We start from the raw sequence: 10,458 nt of genomic DNA on the forward strand, positions 1-10,458 counted from the left end.
CCATTATACCAATGCAATTGGTGTTAATTGGTGGGAAATACATAAAAATACCATTGTAATGCCTTGTAAATGTAAAAAAAACCTACCCCGTGCAGGTTAACCAGGTCGGCAAAGAGTTTACTGAAATAATACCAAATCGTGAGAACTGGCAACTCGACGAGGTGGCAACTCTGCACCCATATACACACGCTGTGGCTTGCATTTGTCATTTTCCGGTCGTCATTCGTACGCGCGACTTTTTGGCGAGTGTGTAAAAATCTCCGGCTCTGCGTAAACCGAACCGAAAATCGTGCTGCTTAGCCCCGAAATTAGTAATACACAATATACAATATGGCCGACAAGCAGCAAGTGGATAGCGAGATGAACGGCGAGGATTTCACCAAGGACGTGACCGCCGACGGACCAGGATCTGAAAACGGGGATGGGGCCGCCGCCGGCTCCACTAACGGCAGTTCCGACAACCAATCGGGCGGATCCGGCCAGCGGGATGACGACAGGTATGTGCACTATCCGGGAATATATACTTTTTTTTCCTTGCGACGGGCAGCTGATGATCATGTGCCCCCATAGATTTTCTCCTATACATATACGTATATTGCCTACTCTGTTACGTAAAGGCGAAGCTAACGTCGTTGGTCGAGTTGAATGGGGCTTACGGGGTTTTTGCGGGGGAAGTCTGACCCCTTTTGTGTTCTCTCTCGCTCTTGCTTGTGCCCATGTTGTGTGTGTGCGGTGTCGGTGCGACTGTACTTCAGTCATATTAATAGAATCTTCGGGAAAATGCATCATAGACCCTCGGGAGCCATGGAAAATTTTCATCGTGTTCCTCTGCACACACTCATTTTTTCCTGCTATGAAAACATGAGTTTTTCTTTAGCTTGGAGCACATTTTCCCCCTTTGTGAGGTTATGTTCAGTACCCACGTTGCCCCACACACACACACACATGGAGTGTTGCCTTTCACTTGCAAAAAATGAAGAAAAAAGTTCGAAAAAAGTTATGTTTGTATTTGCCAGTATATTCTTTTTTATTCGCATTACGCTTTTGTTCGGCCATTCGTTGTTATTTTGTGCTCTTCCAGTTCTGTACCCAAAATGGCGGCCACATACATGCATACATACTAACACCCGCAGTTGTGTGTGTGTGCGTGTTTTGCAGTTTTCACTTATTCTCTTTTGCTTGCCGGCTTCGTTCGTTCTCTCGCTCCCCCTCGCCATCTCTTTCCACTCTTTCTCTCTCCGAGAGCGACAGCCGGCGTCGTTTTAGAGTTGCCAAGGCGCCAAAATTAAAAAGTAAATTAATGAATGTACTTTGCTGTGTAATAAAATTGTGATAAGTTTAGCAAAAAAAAAAAAAAACAAAGAAGATAAAGTATGACCCCTCGTTTGCCCCCTTTGGTTTTGTTTTTAGGCCTAGCATACACTTCATTTGCCCATCCTACTGATCATTTAATGTCTAAGTTTAATCTTAAGTCACACGATGCTGTACACTAAAATGAAAATCCGAAACCACCGCTGTTGAAGATGGAGAATCCCCCGAAAAAAGAAGGATGATGGAATGGAGAAATTAAATCCAAAATCATAGCTTATCCTGTTGTCTTGTGAGCGAACTAACCTTGTTCCTCTCCGACAGGTTTTGAGAGAAGTGAAATGCCCAGGGTATAAGCTATGCTCAAGTCGGATTTGGATTCGGATGCGGATTCGGATTTGGATTTGGATTCGTATTCCTGCCCCGGGAAAACGGTTACGGATTCGGATTCGGCGGGTTCGGACTTGGAGGATACCAACCCCTTTCCTCCACACTCCAGTCTCCAATCTCCAAAAGTCTCCGCTCCACCGATACTGATGCTGATGGTATTTATCTAACCAAAACTAAAACAATCAATCAGTCAGTCAGCCAATATATAGAACTATCGACACACAAAATTATCAACAAATTATCTCGATTTAAATTGGATCCATATGTAAACTGTATACGAGTATATATTGTATTGTATCTTAACGTATAACTTGTAAATTACCCAACCAAAAAAAAAAAGTACCAAGTAATCGGAGACAGAGAGAGACCGAGTGAAAGAGACTCGCAGTTTTTTCGTTTGTTTTTATGAAGCTCACAAAAAATATATCATATACCGCCCGATGAAAGAAACACAAAGAACGAATGTAACGTAATGAATTGCCGCAGACTATATGACGCAAAATCACTAAATTGCAATCGAAATTCCGCCGCCGTGTGACGAGACTGTTCCAAATTTGCCGGGAATCCGCCGAGAACGCTGAGATATCTTTCCAAAAATCCAGAAAGCTATAAGATTAACGTACATCACAGTAAACTTTAAGTGTCTATGCATATTTTTTTGAACACTCTTTTTTATAAAAATAAAATAAATACAGCCAAATAAAGCAAGTAAAACCAACCACAATTCAGCATAAAAACCTTTGCATTTTTCTCATCCTATCGAATAAAGACTAATTGTTAATTGTTAATTGTACAAACAAAAACTATAAGTATACCCAAAAACAAAAACTAAATAATTCACTCTTGCATATCTTTCTATATATTATATATCTATATCTTTCGCTCGTTTTGTGTCTCGATCGATCGCTCACTCGCTCCTCGAACTCTTTCGCTCATTTCCGAGTTTGCAAGTTTTTTGACACTATCCGATCAATTCTTTGATTGCAATACAGTAACTAAAGCAATTTTTCACTTCAAATTTGGTGAGTTTTTTTTATTCGTTTTGTATTTTTGCTCTGTCATCAATTCTTTTGCAGCCAAAACCAAAAAAACAGTAAGAAGAGAAATTTAAAGTAAATCAAGAAAGTATATTTGCCTCGCGCATTAAACACAATCTTTTTTCGTGCCTGAATTCCCAGATATACCTTTATTCCCCCACTCCCAAAAAGTCCTCTCCGTAGAACTTATAATAATTTTTGGCCCCGTTAAACTAACCAATTCTACTTTGACCTTTCGCAGAAAACTGTTTGTGGGCGGTCTGAGCTGGGAAACGACTGAGAGTAAGTACAAAACGTATTTATAATTATGATTTATAGTGTTAGAACCATATTTTGTCTTAATTAAAATATAAATTTAAAAGAATACATTAGAATATCAGTTTAACGTTTAACTTAGTTCTTTGTAATAGTTCTTAGTTAACGTGTAACATTAACTCACACTCTACTTTTCTTATTTTTGCAGAGGAACTGCGAGATCACTTCGGCAAATATGGCGAGATCGAGAGCATCAATGTCAAAACAGATCCCCAGACCGGACGCTCGCGAGGATTTGCCTTCATCGTGTTCACAAACACCGAGGCCATTGACAAGGTCAGCGCCGCCGAAGAGCACATAATCAACAGCAAGAAGGTTGATCCCAAGAAGGCCAAGGCCCGCCATGGCAAGATCTTTGTCGGTGGCCTAACCACAGAAATTAGTGACGAAGAGATTAAGACCTACTTCGGACAGTTTGGCAACGTAAGTATTCCCCAAAAAAATAAGAAGAAATTGTAGACTTTCGATACATAAATATTAACCATTATTTATAAAAACCATTTTATTATTGATTCAAAGATTCTATGATTTAATATTAACCTATTGTATTATTATTATTAAAAGATTGTAGAGGTTGAGATGCCATTCGACAAGCAAAAGTCGCAGCGCAAGGGCTTCTGCTTTATCACCTTTGATTCGGAGCAAGTGGTGACGGATCTGCTGAAGACGCCCAAACAGAAGATCGCCGGCAAGGAGGTCGATGTGAAGCGGGCCACGCCCAAGCCAGAGAACCAGATGATGGGCGGTATGCGAGGCGGACCACGTGGCGGTATGCGCGGCGGACGCGGTGGCTACGGAGGTCGTGGTGGTTAGTATATCAACCCCAGACAAGGGAATGATTCTCTATCGAATCGCTTCTAAATTGCTGTCCCTTCTTTTTAAAAGGATACAACAACCAGTGGGACGGACAGGGTTCCTACTCGGGATATGGCGGCTACGGCGGATATGGAGCCGGTGGCTATGGCGACTACTATTCCGGCGGCTACTATAATGGATATGACTACGGTTATGGTAAATACAACAAACAACAAAGTAGTGCTCAAAACAATTATTACAATAACAACACGTCGAGTAATTACCATCAAAACAAGAACAATAGCAACAACTATCAGCAGTTCTAAGTAGAGCCTAGCCACAAAAAGACTGGCCAGCAAAATCAGAAAGAAAAAAATCAAGCAAACAAAGCAACAACAACCGCAAAACACCATATAAACTTTTTAATTTTTGCCATAGACCCGATCTGATACAAATTTTCACGTTGTTGTGTTTCCCATTCAAACAAAACTGAGAGAAAAACAAAAACAAAAAGTTTTGCTGCATTTCGATATATTGACTATATATATGATTATATACCGCATGTATTATCTATATGCATATTTGCATATATGTTTATGCGGGTATATGACATACAGATGTCAAAGAAAACCAACATCAACAACAAACAACAACAAGAACAACAACTACGAAAGCAACGTCGCTAAAAACAAGAAAACTTTTAAATATTGTAGACAAAAAAAAACAAGAAAAACTATTCTTGAATGCTAACATATATAAATTTTAAACATTTCATTTTATATTAAACAAAATGTGTATGTTGACAGACAATTTTCTTCATTTAATATAACAAGCAAATTCGTAAATTTTAAATACACATTTATATCTATCTTATATATAACTACGTATAATTTAAAAGGCATATATTTGATGTTTTAAATTTTAAAGCGTACTTTTTAAACGAAATTCATTTAAAAGAAACATTTAATTACCAATTATTAGTTGAGTAGCATTTAAACATAAAACTGACGAAGCGTGTGTAAAAAAGATTGTGTTGTTTAAAGAGTGAGAAAAGAAGCGAAGAGAAAAGTAGACGTGACGTTCAAGTTGAGGCATATATATTATAGAGGTAGAATACTGCCATATATATGCGACCACCAGACCGGACCAACCAACAACTAGACTCACTTCAGCAGCGATGTTGTCGCGAGGTCGCCTTCAACAGACTTTCCAAAGATGACAAATACCTCAAACGCAAGGGCAGCAAACAAACAACAACAGCAAAACAAACCCAGACATAACAACAAACAAAGAAACACAAACACACGAGGAGCATGTGCCAATTATGTGAAACTGTGTGAAATGCCAGCGTTTTTGGCCTTTTGCGCAATTGCAACTTGTGCCTTTTTTAATTGTTAACTAAACTGTTATTGTTTGAACCAACTGAAACCAAAATCTGTTGAAACACACACACACCCACTTACCCCCTCAGCACTCCCATAAAATAGTTATTTAAATAGTTTCTCCTTTTGTTTTGTTAAACAAAACACTAAAAAACAAACCAGAACAGAAACGACAAGAAACAAAAAAACAAAACAAACGAAACGCGTAATCAAAGCTTTGATTCAATGTCTATTTAAATATATATACCTTATATATAGCATATAAATATATTTTTAGATACATATTATTATTCCGGCAACGGGATAATATTCACGTTCTTTGCAATGCATATGTTTTCGTATGCACCATACGTCAATATACCTACCATATATATTTATATCAAATATATACAAATGTTATATATTTATACATAAAACGTAACATTTAACTATGGTACTATTTTTGATAGTATTATTTTAAGGCAAATCCTTGTAAAAAACAACTACAATACGAAAAAGAGTACAACAACTAGAGCTCTTTAGATCTGAGGGCCGGGGTCCAAAAAAGTCAGCGCAGCGGATTCGGAATATTTACCATATTCCTTTTGAACTGCAGCACCCCCGGCCCCATTCGTTAGATCGTTCTTTTATTTGCTTTATTTGCATTTCCGCTGCACTTTCTTGACAAAAACGTAACGTAATGTATAAACAATCCATTTTTGAGACTTGTTTTAGTTGCACCGTGAGCGCATTGCGGCATTCTGCATGTTCATACGTTGATTCCAGGATGAAGAACACAAAAAAGAGAAAAACAAACTAACTAACTTACTGAACAACGACAAATAATTACAACTACAACAGTAACATCAACAACATCTTAATTGTAGCAACAAATATGAAACTTTTCCAACAAAACAAATGAAAAAACACACTTCGTCAATTTTAGTAATTTTAATTCAAGCATATATACATATATAATTTTTCTTATGGTTATTAAATGTTAAGTCGAGCAACACCAACAAATCACACATACACAAGCAATGCTATTCGCAAATGTATATATAAATATATAAATATACCAATTATAACTCGTATATCTTTGAATTTGAAACCGAGCAGAACCTGAAATTAATTTTTGCTGATAATCATTTCAAATGTTGTCAATGTGCGTCGACAATTTGACTGTATACCAATTATATATACATTTGTACATTTACATACATCTTTATTCATAAACTTTGAGTAAATTATTTTACAAAGAAATTGCATGTTTCTCAATGTTTTTAGCAAGTTGTCTGTATACAAAACAAATTAAAAAAAAATAAGCAAAATAAGAAAAAAATTGACATTTACCTTATCCAAGCAAGAAAAGTTTTTATACATTTTATGCTATATTTTTTATTAATTATTATACTGATTATTATGATGTTTAAATGTGTAAACAAATTTTTTTGATATAAACAAAATTTTTGTATACCTCTACATATACTTACCATACAATTATATAGCAATAATGTTGTGCCCCCACTTTATATTAAAACCTTAACTACAATATATTTTTAGTTTCTTTATAATTTTCTATTCCGTTACTCTACAACTAAAAATTCTAAAACTAACCACCAATAGAAAAGTGCGGGTAGTGGGAGCTTTAGCACCGATTTAGATCTGATCAATATAAAATGCCCATTTACTAGTAAACAGAACGGGTGTTTCGGTTCCCCCTCCCCACACTTTTACCCGTTAATTATGTAATATTACTTTCGTAATTATGATTTTTAAAACATATTTATATACGATTATTGTAATACCGAATTTTCCGATGTTTCGCCTCACAAAAACGAAAAAAAGCAAACTAAACGAACCCAAAACATAAGAAAAAGAAACCCCAATGAGAGTTTAACTCAAAACACAGCTACCAACCACCCAAAAGCGAATATCCAAAAACGATCGCAAGCCGCGCCTTTGTCTTGTCCAAGCTTCTCGCAAGCGGTTAACCGATTGCCCGGCTAGTCCGGTAACCGATACCACCGGTGTCCGAGGGTCTTGGTGAGATCAACACCAGTAGAGCCACTAAATATCCATCTACTATCCACCGACATCCAAGCCAAACAAGCGAGAGTGCAAGCAAACAACCAAGCGACCAAGAGCAATCGAGCGATCCGCCAAGCAAAACCGCACCAACAGTGTTATCTTTCACTTAACTGTAACGTTTTTCATTTTTTTACGTAAATCTTTCCTTTTTCTATTACATTTAAAGCGTATATATTTACAAGTAATTTAGCGTAATTAATATTTGTTTTTAGTAAAATGCATTGAAAAACTCTACAAAAAAAAAAGATAATGATAATGAAACCACTAAAGTAATTTTAAAATGAATGAAATAATATATTGTCAAACCACTTCTGAGACAATTTTTAAGCTACAAACCAGTTTTCTTGTTTTTAACAACAGCTACAACAACAACAACAATGAACACGAAGAGTAATTATTATAATCATTATATTAACTCAAGTATAAAGTAAAATTTGTTGACTATTTGCATTTGTTTTTGTTTTTCGCAAAACGTTTTCTATGACACACAAGAATATAATATTCGCGTCAAACTCCGCATCCTCATCCCCCCTTTCCCCTAGACCCTCTTAATCCCCGAAGATCCTTTGAAAGGAATTAAAGAAAAAAAATACAAAAAAAAAACAATTTTATTACTTTTTGCTGAGGTGAGACATTCAAAATACACACACACAAGAGCAGCAAATGAATTCACAAATTTTTTGGCAAACCTTACAAAATTGCTTAACGAAAATTTTCAATCAAACATTTTAAAATAATTAATTTGAAATTGAAATGCTGAAATTGTTGTGTGGAAAATGAGGTAAAAATTAAAAAACATAAATGCATAACGAGTGCTGTAAAATGAGAAATCGAATGAAATGAATTGAGAAATCCATTGCGATACATTGTGAAACATGTTAATAAGTCGAGTCGCGTCAAGTCGACAACTAACCAAAATCTGAGACAACAACCAGAGTTATATTAATTATATAACCGAGCTAAGCAACAACCAATCGAACCGCATGATGTATGTGTGAGCGCCGCCTTGCGCCTGTTTCCTCGCCATTTGCAAAAGGAGAGCGAGCGAAAATTGTTTTTAAATTTTTATTGTGTACCAGCAACCAACAACTACAACAACAACCAACAACCAAATGTTAAAGCAACAAAAACCTATTGTACTTTTGAGCTACAGCAATTAACGGAGAAACATTTTAACCATCTTATAATCAAAATCCACAAACGAGAAATGAGCAAATAAAAGAAAAACGAAAAAAAAAAACAAAAAAACCAGACAACAATTTTGTGTGTATTTCAGTTTCCGCCCACAACCTCCCCTTGATCTCTCCCCACACCACCCACAATCTCCTCCGGATCCGGAGTAGGTGATTCCTTTCCAGCTCTCTCGGTATGTGCCATTTGAATTGTCTCCCCTCGGCGCGACGGCGTTCCAGTTAAGCAGAACAAGATTTGACCAAACCAAACGTAAAAAAGTGAAACTCCGCACTCCCTTTTCCAAATAAGAAAATCCATAGCCAGTTCTAATTAATCACATATGTTGCCAACAAGCCATTAACAGAAGTACTTTAAAGGAAAAACAACGTTTTAATCATGGTTTATTTTATAACAAAATATTTAATATATTTGTGGGTCATTTTGTTTTTATTAAAAATAGTAATTTCAAAAGACTTGCCTTTAAAATTTCTTTTTTTTTTTATTGTGAAATAATAACGAAATGGTAACAAAGATAGGTGCACTGTTACCTAACTGGGCAACTTAAACAAATCAGAAATAATAAACAGAAAAATTATTTATGTCAGCAGCACATAATAAATATAAATTAAAATCTTGAAATAGCTAAATATTACTTTAAAAAATTTCCAATATCCTACACTCATTAAGAGCCGAGCCCTTCATAGTAAGCTAAAATTAGGGATAAACTGCAAAAGTCCATTAAACCTACATTTAGTTTATTATGTGACGGTCAAAAGGACCTTTTTCAAAACAAAAAAAGTTAAAAATTTGTTTGTATCTATTTGTTGATCGGAAATAACTCAAAAAGTTAGTGTTTTTTTTTTTTTTTTTTTAATAAAAAACCTTTACTAAAACAATTTATTTTTTTAAGTAGGTATTTCTCAGCAAATTGGCAACATACAGTAGCTCTTTGACCCTTATTTTTGTTCGTGCCCTGCTACACCTTTTTATAAGATAAGCTTTGTTTGTGTTTTCATCAATTTTCTATACGACCCAATCCACGAAATCAACGACACTTTTGTGCGGTTGAACCACGAAATGCCATTGCAACCAAAAGACGGCTACGGCTACGGCGGCGGCTTTGAGGGTAACGGCTACGGCGGCGGCGGTGGTGGCAATATGGGCGGTGGCCGCGGTGGACCCCGCGGCGGCGGCGGCCCCAAAGGTATTAACTCAAAAAAGCGCCAAGCAAACTATCTTACCAACGACTTGTTGGACCCTCATCCTCTATTCTATATAGTCTAATCGAAATGATTTTTTATTTTTGTAAAGCAGCAGTTCCATCGTTTTTTGGTTAACCTCCATTGGCTTTTCATGACTTATGTTTGTTTTATTTTGCTATGCCCCTTAGAGTCGGCCAAAATTTACCAAAAACCCAAAAAAAATAAGTCGTTTGGCGTAGTTAAAGAAAATTTAGATGCTCTCCCTCCTTTCCTTCCCGCAGACGTTGAGCATGCCATTCTTTCTGACCAACAAAATCACTAGAATTTAACCGACTAATGCTTTGAACGTTTTCCAACCGTTTCTGAAACAGGCGGCGGCGGCGGCGGTGGTGGCGGCGGCGGTGGTTTTAACGGCGGAAAGCAACGCGGCGGTGGACGCCAGCAACGGCATCAGCCCTACTAAAAAGGGGGCAGGGGGCGTGGGCATTGGGTATCTCGCATTCTCCAGATAACTGCAAACTATTTGAATTTTACCTAGTTTAGTTTGTTATGGTGAGTAAAAACATTTCTATCCTCTAGTGCTAGTTAATTAAAATTACTTTCGTTGCAGCATAACTACAAATACAACACACCCTCACACAAAAACCATCTTAGTAACCGCATATATACACAGTTGTATATATATAGATAAAAGAAAAGGAAAAGGAATAGACTGGCTGGCTGGGAGCAATAATATCAACATCAGCTACCTTTACACACCTTTACACACTTGTTGTGTAGCACCAT

The 10,458-nt window shown here is 36.7% G+C and overlaps 1 protein-coding gene across 2 annotated transcripts in view; it reads left to right on the plus strand.

Moving 5' to 3' along the window:
* Nucleotides 1-198: 198 nt before the first annotated feature.
* The window catches only part of LOC108043014 (RNA-binding protein squid), an 11,095-nt gene continuing 835 nt past the window's right edge, over nt 199-10,458 (plus strand). Inside the window, exons 1-7 of one of the 2 annotated variants that reach the window (XR_006417523.1) lie at nt 199-497; nt 2,977-3,017; nt 3,199-3,473; nt 3,615-3,858; nt 3,936-4,061; nt 10,044-10,224; nt 10,283-10,458. The exon at nt 10,283-10,458 is cut by the window's right edge and continues 835 nt beyond it. Coding sequence is in view for 1 of the 2 variants with exons in the window: in XM_044458465.1 (XP_044314400.1) it covers nt 331-497; nt 2,977-3,017; nt 3,199-3,473; nt 3,615-3,858; nt 3,936-4,061; nt 9,567-9,754 (1,041 nt within the window). In the remaining variant the exon portion in view is untranslated. Of the gene's footprint in view, nt 498-2,976; nt 3,018-3,198; nt 3,474-3,614; nt 3,859-3,935; nt 4,062-9,566; nt 9,770-10,043; nt 10,225-10,282 lie in introns of those variants that run through there. The other variant, XM_044458465.1, reaches the window with a different exon arrangement.

Source organism: Drosophila rhopaloa, unplaced genomic scaffold (genome assembly GCF_018152115.1).
Source record: "Drosophila rhopaloa isolate 14029-0021.01 unplaced genomic scaffold, ASM1815211v1 contig_167, whole genome shotgun sequence".
NCBI lineage: Eukaryota > Metazoa > Arthropoda > Insecta > Diptera > Drosophilidae > Drosophila > Drosophila rhopaloa.